Source organism: Bos taurus, chromosome 3 (assembly GCF_002263795.3).
Source record: "Bos taurus isolate L1 Dominette 01449 registration number 42190680 breed Hereford chromosome 3, ARS-UCD2.0, whole genome shotgun sequence".
Lineage (NCBI taxonomy): Eukaryota > Metazoa > Chordata > Mammalia > Artiodactyla > Bovidae > Bos > Bos taurus.
In genome coordinates this window covers 89,415,602-89,428,742 of record NC_037330.1, presented here as the reverse complement: position 1 = coordinate 89,428,742, position 13,141 = coordinate 89,415,602, and the positions used below count along the sequence as shown (strand labels likewise).

Below are 13,141 nucleotides of genomic sequence, written 5' to 3'. Positions count from 1 at the left end.
CTTTGGCCACCTCATTGGAAAAGACTCTGATGCTGGGAGGGATTGGGGGCAGGAGGAGAAGGGGACGACAGAGTATGAGATGGCTGGATGGCATCACTGACTCGATGGACATGAGTCTGAGTGAACTCCAGGAGTTGGTGATGGACAGGGAGGCCTGGAGTGCTGCGATTCATGGGGTCACAAAGAGTCGGACATGACTGAGCGACTGATCTGTTCTGATCTGATCTGACAGGCCCATCTCAAACAGGCATCCCAGATGTTTTGAACCCTGGTAACAGCCCCGGTGGTATCTGTTATTTAAGCCTCTGACTGTTTTGAAGGAGATAGTGTCCATTGGATGTGGATATACACATATACAGTGTTTCCTATCAACAATCAGTGTTATCTGATTAGTTAATTAACAACAATATACTTCATTTTCATGGTAGCTTACAGTTTACAAAGCACCTTCATCTACATTATTTCATTATCAAAGATAAGACAATTCGGATGGGAGTGGGGATGGTAATCAGATAGGGGTTATTTATACTCATTTTACACATGAGATGCCTAAGCTCAGAGATTAGGTCCCTTTTAAGCAGAGCCTCAGAGCACAGAACTTCAGGAGGCCCTCCCATCAGGTCCCACAAAAGCAGGGTGGGCACCTGAGTTGTCTCTTTGAATTTGCCCTCCGGGTGTCTTGCTGAACTCACACTAATCTCAGCCCAGTTTATGAGACCTACTTTACAGCTAATAAGAAATCAGAGGCTAGAGTTCAGTGTTCTTGTCCCATCAATTTCTTTTATAAGACACCCAACACCCATTCCATCTTCTGTCTTTCTGGAGAGTTGCATGGTTCAGCCTCTAAAAAGTCACTTCATGAACTGAACCTATTATATGGATGGCCTGGACTGTTTGATCTGGAATCCTAGAATTACAGATACCTTGAAAAGATGGTCTAAGTGTAGATCTTCTGTGTTTTGAAGTTTCAGTTGGTATGGTTCTTTTTCCTTCATTTGTTTATCTTCATCTTCGTGTTGGGGTCTGAAATGTGAAGCGATACCAGGGAAAAAGTGAAGATGAGAGAGTTTTGATGATAGTGTACCCCTCAATCCTAAATGAAATGAATGAGGGAAATGAATTTAAACAGAGCTGAACCCTCCTCTTCCCCTTCCCCCTTCTCCTTCCCTTTCTCCTCCTTTTCTTCTTCTTTAAAGATGAGAGGACCAGGATCAAGTCAACCATAGAAAATTTCCCTGCATTTCTGGCTGTTCCAGTCAATGCCAGAGTGAATTCCTGCTTAAAATCTAACTTCCTATTGGCTGATGGATAAAATATCAGCCCCACTGTGATTTGGCCCCCACCCTTCTTTCCAACTCCATCCTCTCTGCTTCTTGTCTCCATGTTTATGCTAATCTACACTCTAATTCCCCAAACTTTCCATCCTATTTTGAGCAACTCTTGCTTCATATTTGCTAGTTCCTTTTTCAGTCCTGCCTTCCACATCTTACACTGCAGAGAAACAGAGCACCCTTTCCAGTCTGTCTAAATCAGCTCCCCTCTGAGAAGTATTGCCTGACTCTCTTTTATCCCTCTATTTTATATTAAAATGTACAGTCTACAGATCTGCTTCTGGCTCTTCCATTTTTCCTTGACACTAACTAAAAATCAGGGCTCTATTAATTCATGTGTGTACCTCCAGCACTAACGCTTTGTAACCCACAGTAGCAAAGTCTTCCAGCTAGTATTCCCTCATGAAAGGCATGACTACCGCACACCTGTGTACTGACAATAGCTGCAGTGGAGGAGTAGAGGGGGGAGTCAAGGTGAAGAGTATAGTCAACAAGCTGAGGCCCTGCGACAGAACACTGAGGAGCATCAGCGTCCAGATATGAACGTCTGTTTCTGGCAACATAGTGAAGTAGAGAGTTCTACAACCACTTTTACATGGAAGGCAGAGACAGAGAGCCCTCAAAGAAAAGCAGAAGTGGTCATGCAGGAAGGAGAAACACCAGGAGAGAGAAATATTCTGTGACAATGGGAAGAATTTTAAAGAGTCTCATTCATCCAATGACTGGTGACTCTTATCCACCATTAAGGCCACTAAGTCTAGAACAGGGGCTGTGGAGGGAGGGCTGGGATGAGCCCCTATTCTGCCTCTAAGATCCTAAGATGAACCTTTCTAAAAGTCAAATGTTTCCATCTGTAAATGAAAAGTCGTAATGCTAGTCTCCACAGTTGCCATGAAAGTGAAATGTGATAAAAATGTTGAAAGCCTAACACTGCTTACAGCATGTAATTGGCTCTCATAACTGTCAGTGTCCTTTTCTTCATCACAGCATCTGCTGAGTTAGAATTACCCAAGGCTTCTCTTCCCATTGCTGAAATTTTTCCTAAGGCATTTACCTGCCTTGCTGATGTACATGTCCTTTGTAATCGATCTTTCTATCCCCCGGGTTTTGTCCAGTAGTTTCTACATGGCTGGATCTCCATAAATAACTGTCAAGTTACATTTAATGTTGTGACTCCTAGGAATGCTAGGGGTATATTATTTCTGCTTTAAAACTCTTTCGTGGCTTCTGCTGACTTATAGAATAAGGTTTAAAACTGTGCCATCCAAGAGGTCACTGTTCACGTGTGACTTTTGAACATCTGAAATGTGTATGGTCCAAACTCAAGCTGTTCGTGTAAAACACATCTGGATCTTTAAGACTTGGTGTGAAGAAAAGGATCTAAAGTATTTCAGTAGAAACTTTAATACTAATTGAAATGATAATGTTTGGGATATATTAGGATCACTTTTTTTTTTTTTTTTGCATTTTAGAAGATAGCTACTAGAGGCAGTTTAAGTGACATATGTGATTTGCATTATATTTCCACAAGACAGGATTGGTCTGAATGATTAATTAGGGAATGCAGGTCCTCCTGGATCTTGCTCTGTATATGGCCTCATTCCTGCTGCTCCACACCACACTTTATGCACAAGCATCATCCAGCTCTTCGTGGGCACCTGTAATGACCTCACTGTGCAATACTGCGTCTTTGCCCCCCATCTTGTCCTCTGCCCGGAACATGTATCCTGCCATTTTCACCCGGCCAGTTCCTACATGTTTTCATGATTCAGCTCAGCTGTCACTCTTGCAGAAAGCATGCCTACCACCTCACTTCTGTGTTTTCATAACTTATAACAGTGATTATCTGATACTGTAAATTCCTACTTCCATGGTCATTTTCCCCTCCAAGTGACCCCCTCACCCCTACCACTCTGGTCTTCATTCTTAAGCTGAACTAAGTATAGGGAATACATTCTATTCATTTCTGTACCCGAGAATCTAGCAGCGTCTGAACAGAGAAAAAGCTCAATAAATGTTGAACTAAGTAGCTAATCATCTGACATGTGCTTACTCTGTGCCCAGCACTGTGTTAGGTGCCAAAGGGTAATCACAGGACTCATGAATTCAAGTTCAGGCAGGAGCTCAAGGATAGAGATGAAGAAGGGTTTTCCTCCATGATCCAGCTTGTGTGTTTTTAGCCTCAGCCAGGAAATTCTGAGGCTAACATGCTCCTCCAGAGCTCACAGGCCATGTTTATTTTAACGCATTATAAATAACTTCCATGGGTAGGTGGTGAGAGAGACAGGCAGACTCTGAAGGATCAGGCAAAAGCACTGCTATATGCCAAGCCCAGGTCTGGATCAAGAATGGGAAAAATGGGCCCTGCCCACAAGGACCTCAGAGAAGGGGAGAGTGAGGATGAACTCGCATCTTAGCAAACAAAGGACGGACATGATGTGAGTGCAAAAGTGTTCGTGTCTTACAGCAGCACCACAGGGAAGGGACTAGAGGAGAATGAGGAAGGCTTCTTACAGGAGGGGTCATTTGATGGTTAGTAGAAGTCTGCCAGATCATTAAGTTGGGCTGAATGAAGTAAATGAGCAAAGGCAAAGAGACCTGAAACAGCACGGTGCGTTTTGGAAACTGTCAATTCTTTGGGACCCACGTGATTGTCATATGCCTGTTTGACTGTATTTCTCTCACTGTGGAACCCCCAAGCGTAGTGGCTAGCTCTCTGTCACTGCCCCAGCCCCTGAAAGTGAAAGTTGCTCAGTTGTGTCCGACTCATTGTGATGCCATGGACTATACAGTCCATGGAATTCTCCAGGCCAGAATACTGGAGTGGGTAGCTGTTCCCTTCTCCAGGGGGTCTTCCCAACCCAGGGATTGAACCCAGGTCTCCCACATTGCAGGTGGATTCTTTACCAGCTGAGCCACCAGGGAAGCCCAAGAATACTGGAGTGGGTAGCCTATCTCTTCTCCAGTGGATCTTCCTGACCCAGGAATTGAACTGGGATCTCCTGCATTGCAGGCGGATTCTTTACCAGCTGAGTTACCAGGGAACACCCAGCCCTTGTGGTTAGCAAATGGCCAGCATGTTGGGGACCCAGCAAGCCTCTGCTGAGTGAGTACAGAATGAGCTAGAATGAGGTGAACCCAAAAGGCCAGGCAGGACCTTTGAGCACCTTCTCTGTACCAGACACCTTGCAGGGTACTAGGGGTGCCGAATCAGGTCAGGCACTAGAGACAACTGGCCCATTAAGGAAAAACAGTTCTGTCATCAGAGGGTCAGTGGCTAATTAATGCTTTTCCTTTTGAAGATAAAACTCACGTAAGTTCTTGATGGTAAAAACTCTTCCAAGCCTGAAAGTAAAGAGAAAAATGGTCATTTTCATAAATCTACCCACGTCAAACCCCAACCAGGCCTCTGTTGTTTGGTTACAGATCATTAGAGACATGACCAAAGGGTGAGGCAAGTGAGGTCTCAGTACAGAGCAAAGTAGATGCTGACAACAGAATGTTCCATGAACTGTTGCCAATGGAGCTGAAGATCAATCAAAAAAAACCCCAAAAAACAGGCATTTCTAAAGTCATGGTGCATGCCAGAGGTAATGTATAATTTGACTTAGAAAATTAAGTTGTTCTCTGCATGCCCATCCAGGAATGCCTCTGTTGAATAAAGAACTTTTAAACCCCATAAGCAAATAGGAATGTGATATTTGAGCAATGTTCCAGTGAGCAAAATTGGTACAGGCAAGTATGCAAGCCATGTTGGGCATTCTTCCTTTCCTGATCACACACTACCTGGTCAAAAATCAGCTCTTGTATGATCTAGACTTGGCACCATTAAACTTAGGCCCCAGTGACCACAACCTAGTCCCTCATTTAGTCGCTTGTCACATGTCACTCACAATCTGGAATCTAGCCAAGCACCTGAAGAGAACAGAAAATAAGCATCCAGAACGCTGCCGCAGAGTCCACGCCCAGGAGCTCACATCCCTTCCTTTGAGGAGAGCCTCGCGTTTGCATTCCGGGACGACTGGCTCTCATTTTCCACACAATTCTAACAGACTGGATGGGAACACTTGTTAGGAATGGGAACACGTTAGAATGGGAACTTGTTAGGATGGGAACAAGTTAGATTGACCTTGCTTTATATCTCTGCTACATTATTTACAGTTATTTAACTTCTCTGAGCCTTGAGTTCTCATCTGTAAAAAGCAGTGATACCAGCTCACAGGGTGACTGTGAGGATTATATGATGCCATGTACACGCAGGTGAAGAAATGAAAGTGTTAGTCACTCAGTCGTGTCCAACTTCTTTGTGACCTCATGGACTGTAGTTTGCCAGGCCCCTCTGTCCATGGGATTCTCCAAACAAGAATACTGGAGTGGGTAGCCATTCCCTTCCCCAGGGGATCTTCCCCACCCAGGGATCAAACACGGGTCTCCCACATTGCAGGCATATTCTTTGCATCTGAGCCACCATATACACAGGCACCTGCCCTCAGACAGGGACCCGGTGTGTACTGGACCACATGGAAACTCACTGCTGGACACAAAGAGGTTGACCGGAGAAGGAAATAACAATTAATAGAAATAATAAAACAACTACAGCATATAGACAATGGCATTTTGGTGTGAAGGCAACTCATTCTGAACACCTACAAGGGCTTAAGAGCATCTCAAGAAAAACATGAACAGTGCCCATTCAGCCCTTATGTTTTAGAGAACTCCAAGTCATCAAGAAATGGAGAAATCAGATTCCAGCCACCGAGCTCAAAAACATGAGATGAACATAATACATGTCTGAAGGTTGAAAGAAAAATAGTTTCATGCTTTTAAAATTCTGAATGGGATAAAACTGTAGTCATTTGGAAAGCTCCATTGTGCAGAAAAGTTTGTCATTTGCTGATACTGCCAGGTAAGTGAAGCATCTTTCTACTTTCATTAATACGAATAATAATTATTTCTAGTTTTCTGTCTCTAAAGTGTATCAAAAATAAACAATCCTTTTCAGTAATCATAAGAAAAACAAAGCAGAAAGATGAAGGACCTCAAGTAAAGGCACCCAGTGAGGAAGGAGTAGTACCTTAACTGACCCAGTTAGAACAGTAAGTAAGTACCTACTGTGTGCTGAGTGCTGGACTAGGTGCTCACCTGCTTCATCCAGCTTAGTTCACTCAGCAATTCAGTGGAACAACTGTTGGTCTCATTACTTATTGAGCATCTACTACTGCCCAAGGCTTATGCTTCCTGCCATTCCAGAGAACACACCATTTTACAGAAGACACAGCTGAAGCTCAGAGAGTAAAGTGCCTGGATAGATTCCAGCACTTACTATTAGACTGCCTGAATTTACCTCTTTTCATTCTCACAGTGACTTCTGATGGGGGTGTTCCTATGGCCACATGTGAGGAAATGGAGGTTCCAGGTCACATAGCCAGAAGCCAGAATCAATGCCCATGATTCTGCTTGGGCCCTAATCAAGTTGCTAGCACTATGCCCACCAGAAGTCCAAAAAATATGCCTTCAAGGGTCTGGTCATTCTCATGGAAGCACATGCTATACAAATTTGGCATGTGACGAGGAACTCTTCTCTCCATAAGGGACAGTTGTTAGAGGCCAGTTGGTACTGACCACCTTACATCGGGTGCCAGGAATATGTTACCACCACCTTCTCATATCCTAACACGGTTTCTGTCTCTGATCATACTGGGCTCAGACTTCAGAATCTTAGCAGGTGAAGTCTAAAAAATGCCTCTGAAATTGCAGGGAAACACAAAACAAAGAGCTTTCCTCCCTCATGAAAGAAACTACTTCAGAATCAGCTCTGCACACTTGCTTTAGCGATGAAGCTGATAAGAAGAAGATACTGTACCTTTCGGAGTTCTTCAATTCTGACTTCGTAAGTTGCTAAAATTAACATGAGACAATTATTTCAAGGCAATTTCTCATAGCATCCATTTCTTATACAGTACCCCAGATTAAAGCAATTATGGACAGTGGCAGAGTTCAGTTTTCTCAACCCTCAGAACAATCAATGTATGGGAAACTTGTCCACAAGGTTTAGGAAATTCTCAGGTCATTGATCCTGGTATCTTTCCTTTGGGGATTTCTAGGATGGAAAGTACAGTCAATGAAAACATTTGAAACAGTTGTCAGTTTCCTTTTTGTTAAGCAGATTCATACTTCATTATGAAGAGAAAGTACTGCAATTGAGTGGTAGCAATCAGAAGGCAGACTTGAAAGGAAAGGGAAAGGAAATAAGGCCACAAAAGCCCAGGCCCACTTCATCAAATCCAACTCCACAGTGTGCCTGAAAGTGGCTCCATAAGCATTTTGTTTCCATGGAACAGCTGGCTGTCAACTAAGGCTCAAATACCTTTCAATTTTTCCAAAAGTTTTGTGGATTTTATTTAATGACATGATGCCAAACTTAATCATTAATTAATATCAGTAGTAGCAAGAACTGGGGTTCAGAGCTCAGTCCTGCCCCTTCCTACCTGTGAAATTACAGGCAAATCACTTCCTTTTTTTGAACCTCAGATTGCTTATCGGTGAAATGGGGCCAACAGGTATCTGCCTTCCAGAGCTCATGGGAAGATTAAAGCAGACGATGCAAGAAATATAAACCTAGCAGAGCACCAGACACTGTATAGAAAATGATATATTTTAAATAAAATTGCTAATTTAATTTTTCTTTGCTTGAAAGTTTTCTATAAACATTTCATCTACTGACAGTGAATGCACGTACATAATAAATAAAACTTTCCCTGTTCCTTTTCTCTTTCTTGCTGCTGGAGTCCTAAAGGTTTAGTTTACAGAACTGACCAAACAACAACACACATTTCTAAGCCACTTTTACTCTATAATTCATTCATAAATTATTTAAATGAAATCAGTTTCTTTTTAGGGACTATCTGCATGTGATTGTTGACACAAGGACCTAAAATTCTGTGTGGCAGATTAATAACCTGTACTTCAACTTTGGTAATTATACACTTATTTTCACCAATTTTTGAATCAACACATTGTATTCTATTACTTGCTTTAAGAACATTTACAAATATCTGCTTATGATGCAGTTGGCCTCATCCTTTTCAAGTATGGATTTATTTTCCACCTTTAAAAAATGATAATCTCCTTTTCTCTCCCTCCTTCAATTTATTCACTCTTCTGTGTTTTTGAAAGAATTAACAAATCATGATATCTTTGCTTCTACCTGTCACCTGATGGAGAGGAAGATATTATTATTCTTAGAAATGAGATTAGCAAGCGGGGGCTGGGCAGGGAGGCGCAGCGCGGGCTGCATCGCTTAGAGTAAGAATCTGGCCTGAATACCCTGAGCACTATCTGAGAGAAATAATTTGGGCTAGCAAACCAGACTGTGGGATATCTACCACGCGAAAAGCCAGCCCCAACCTAAGACACCGCCAGGCCCGCGCACGGAACAAAGAATTGATCAGAGATAGCCGGCTGCAGACCTTCCCCCTCCGGTGACAGGCAGCCAGAGCCGGAAGGGGGCAATTGCAGCCCCAGAGAGACATTATCTATAAAACTGTAAGCAGGCTTCTTTGCTAACTAAAACTTTTTGGGGGTCTGGACGGTTAACATCTGCCTGAGAAGGTGCGCCGGTTTTACACCCAGATAACCGAGTGGCGGGGAGGCGATAAGTCACAGCATTGGCGCTCGCCAAACACCTCATCACTTGAGCTGCTCCGACCTGGGAAGAGCACAAAACTCAGGCCCAACTGAGTCTGCGCCTCTGAGGACTACCCGAGTGCCTGAACCTGAGTGGCTTGGACCTGGGAGGTACATGCAACCCAGGGCCAGCCTCGGATTGTTCCCGGCGGAACAACCTAAAGCCCGAGCAGTGTGGGCAGGGAGGCTACACGCGCCGTGAGCGGGGGCAGACCCAGTGTGGCTGAGGCACTGCGAGCACACGCCAGTGTTATTTGTTTGCAGCATCCCTCCCTCCCTCCCCACAGCGCGACTGAACAAAGAGAAGAAATACAGCTCCACCCATCAGAACACCGACACAAGCTTCCCTAACCAGGAAACCTTGACAAGCCACCTGTACAAACCCACACACAGCGAGGAAAAGCCACAATAAAGAGAACTCCACAAACTGCCAGAATACAGAAAGGACACCCCAAACTCAGCAATTTAAACAAGATGAAGAGACAGAGGAATACCCAGCAGATAAAGGAACAGGATAAATGCCCACCAAACCAAACAAAAGAGGAAGAGATAGGGAATCTACTGATAAAGAATTCCAAATAATGATGGTGAAATTGATCCAAAATCTTGAAATTAAAATGGAATCACAGATAAATAGCTTGGAGACAAGGATTGAGAAGATGCAAGAAAGGTTTAACAAGGACCTAGAAGAAATAAAAAAGAGTCAATATATAATGAATAATGCAATAAATGAAATTAAAAACACTCTGGAGGCAACAAATAGTAGAATAACAGAGGCAGAAGATAGGATTAGTGAATTAGAAGATAGAATGGTAGAAATAAATGAATCAGAGAGAATAAAAGAAAAACGAATTAAAAGAAATGAGGACAATCTCAGAGACCTCCAGGACAATATTAAACACTACAACATTCGAATCATAGGGGTTCCAGAAGAAGAAGACAAAAAGAAAGACCATGAGAAAATACTTGAGGAGATAATAGTTGAAAACTTCCCTAAACTGGGGAAGGAAATAATCACCCAAGTCCAAGAAACCCAGAGAATCCCAAACAGGATAAACCCAAGGCGAAACACCCCAAGACACATATTAATCAAATTAACAAAGATCAAACACAAAGAACAAATATTAAAAGCAGCAAGGGAAAAACAACAAATAACACACAAGGGAATTCCCATAAGGATAACAGCTGATCTTTCAATAGAAACTCTTCAAGCCAGGAGGGAATGGCAAGACATACTTAAAATGATGAAAGAAAATAACCTACAGCCCAGATTATTGTACCCAGCAAGGATTTCATTCAAGTATGAAGGAGAAATCAAAAGCTTCTCAGACAAGCAAAAGCTGAGAGAATTCTGCACCACCAAACCAGCTCTCTAACAAATACTAAAGGATATTCTCTAGACAGGAAACACAAAAATGGTGTATAAATTCGAACCCCAAACAATAAAGTAAATGGCAACGGGATCATACTTATCAGTAATTACCTTAAACGTAAATGGGTTGAATGCCCCAACCAAAAGACAAAGACTGGCTGAATGGATACAAAAATAAGACCCCTACATATGTTGTCTACAGGAGACCCACCTCAAAACAGGGGACACATACAGACTGAAAGTGAAGGGCTGGAAAAAGATTTTCCATGCAAATAGGGACCAAAAGAAAGCAGGAGTAGCAATACTCATATCAGATAAAATAGACTTTAAAACAAAGGCTGTGAAAAGAGACAAAGAAGGTCACTACATAATGATCAAAGGATCAATCCAAGAAGAAGATATAACAATTATAAATATATATGCACCCAACATGGGAGCACCGCAGTATGTAAGACAAATGCTAACAAGTATCAAAGGAGAAATTAACAATAACACAATAATAGTTGGAGACTTTAATACCCCACTCACACCTATGGATAGATCAACTAAACAGAAAATTAACAAGGAAACACAAACTTTAAATGATACAATAGACCAGTTAGACCTAATTGCTATCTATAGGACATTTCATCCCCAAAAAATGAATTTCACCTTTTTCTCAAGCGCACAAGGAACCTTCTCCAGGATAGATCACATCCTGGGCCATAAAGCTAGCCTTGGTAAATTCAAAAAAACAGAAATCATTCCAAGCATCTTTTCTGACCACAATGCAGTAAGATTAGATCTCAATTACAGGAGAAAAACTATTAAAAATTCCAACATATGGAGGCTGAACAACACGCTGCTGAATAACCAACAAATCACAGAAGAAATCAAAAAAGAAATCAAAATTTGCATAGAAACGAATGAAAATGAAAACACAACAACCCAAAACCTGTGGGACACAGTAAAAGCAGTCCTAAGGGGAAAGTTCATAGCAATACAGGCACACCTCAAGAAACAAGAAAAAAGTCAAATAAATAACCTAACTCTACACCTAAAGCAACTAGAAAAGGAAGAAATGAAGAACCCCAGGGTTAGTAGAAGGAAAGAAATCTTAAAAATTAGAGCAGAAATAAATGCAAAAGAAACAAAAGAGACCATAGCAAAAATCAACAAAGCCAAAAGCTGGTTCTTTGAAAGGATAAATAAAACTGACAAACCATTAGCCAGACTCATCAAGAAACAAAGGGAGAAAAATCAAATCAATAAAATTAGAAACGAAAATGGAGAGATCACAACAGACAACACAGAAATACAAAGGATCATAAGAGACTATTATCAACAATTATATGCCAATAAAATGGACATTGAGGAAGAAATGGACAAATTCTTAGAAAAGTACAACTTTCCAAAACTCGACCAGGAAGAAATAGAAAACCTTAACAGACCCATCACAAGCACGGAAATTGAAACTGTAATCAAAAATCTTCCAGCAAACAAAAGCCCAGGTCCAGACGGCTTCACAGCTGAATTCTACCAAAAATTTAGAGAAGAGCTAACACCTATCCTGCTCAAACTCTTCCAGAAAATTGCAGAGGAAGGTAAACTTCCAAACTCATTCTATGAGGCCACCATCACCCTAATACCAAAACCTGACAAAGATCCCACTAAAAAAAGAAAACTACAGGCCAATATCACTGATGAACATAGATGCAAAAATCCTAAACAAAATTCTAGCAATCAGAATCCAACAACATATTAAAAAGATCATACACCATGACCAAGTGGGCTTTATCCCAAGGATGCAAGGATTCTTCAATATCCGCAAATCAATCAATGTAATACACCACATTAACAAATTGAAAAACAAAAACCATATGATTATCTCAATAGATGCAGAGAAAGCCTTTGACAAAATTCAACACCCATTTATGATAAAAACTCTCCAGAAAGCAGGAATAGAAGGAACATACCTCAACATAATAAAAGCTATATATGACAAACCCACAGCAAACATTATCCTCAATGGTGAAAAATTGAAAGCATTTCCTCTAAAGTCAGGAACAAGACAAGGGTGCCCACTTTCACCATTACTATTCAACATAGTTTTGGAAGTTTTGGCCACAGCAATCAGAGCAGAAAAAGAAATAAAAGGAATCCAAATTGGAAAAGAAGAAGTAAAACTCTCACTATTTGCAGATGACATGATCCTCTACATAGAAAACCCTAAAGACTCCACCAGAAAATTACTAGAATTAATCAATGATTATAGTAAAGTTGCAGGATATAAAATCAACACACAGAAATCCCTTGCATTCCTATACACTAATAATGAGAAAACAGAAAGAGAAATTAAGGAAACAATTCCATTCACCAATGCAACGAAAAGAATAAAATACTTAGGAATATATCTACCTAAAGAAACTAAAGACCTATATATAGAAAACTATAAAACACTGGTGAAAGAAATCAAAGAGGACACTAATAGATGGAGAAATATACCATGTTCATGGATTGGAAGAATCAATATAGTGAAAATGAGTATACTACCCAAAGCAATTTATAGATTCAATGCAATCCCTATCAAGCTACCAACAGTATTCTTCACAGAGCTAGAACAAATAATTTCATAATTTGTATGGAAATACAAAAAACCTCGAATAGCCAAAGCGATCTTGAGAAAGAAAAATGGAACTGGAGGAATCAACCTACCTGACTTCAGGCTCTACTACAAAGCCACAGTTATCAAGACAGTATGGTACTGGCACAA

General features: G+C 41.3%; 1 protein-coding gene across 2 annotated transcripts in view; it reads right to left on the bottom strand.

Annotated features, from left to right (window-relative positions):
• The window catches only part of FYB2 (FYN binding protein 2), a 131,248-nt gene that overhangs the window by 38,172 nt on the left and 79,935 nt on the right, over nucleotides 1–13,141 (bottom strand). For both annotated transcript variants that reach the window (XM_010803549.4, XM_015465692.3), the window contains exons 6-8: nucleotides 7,195–7,229; nucleotides 4,645–4,676; nucleotides 924–1,023 (exon numbers count right to left, since the gene is read on the bottom strand). In XM_010803549.4, the coding sequence (XP_010801851.1) occupies nucleotides 924–1,023; nucleotides 4,645–4,676; nucleotides 7,195–7,229 (167 nt within the window). The remainder of the gene's footprint in view (nucleotides 1–923; nucleotides 1,024–4,644; nucleotides 4,677–7,194; nucleotides 7,230–13,141) is intronic.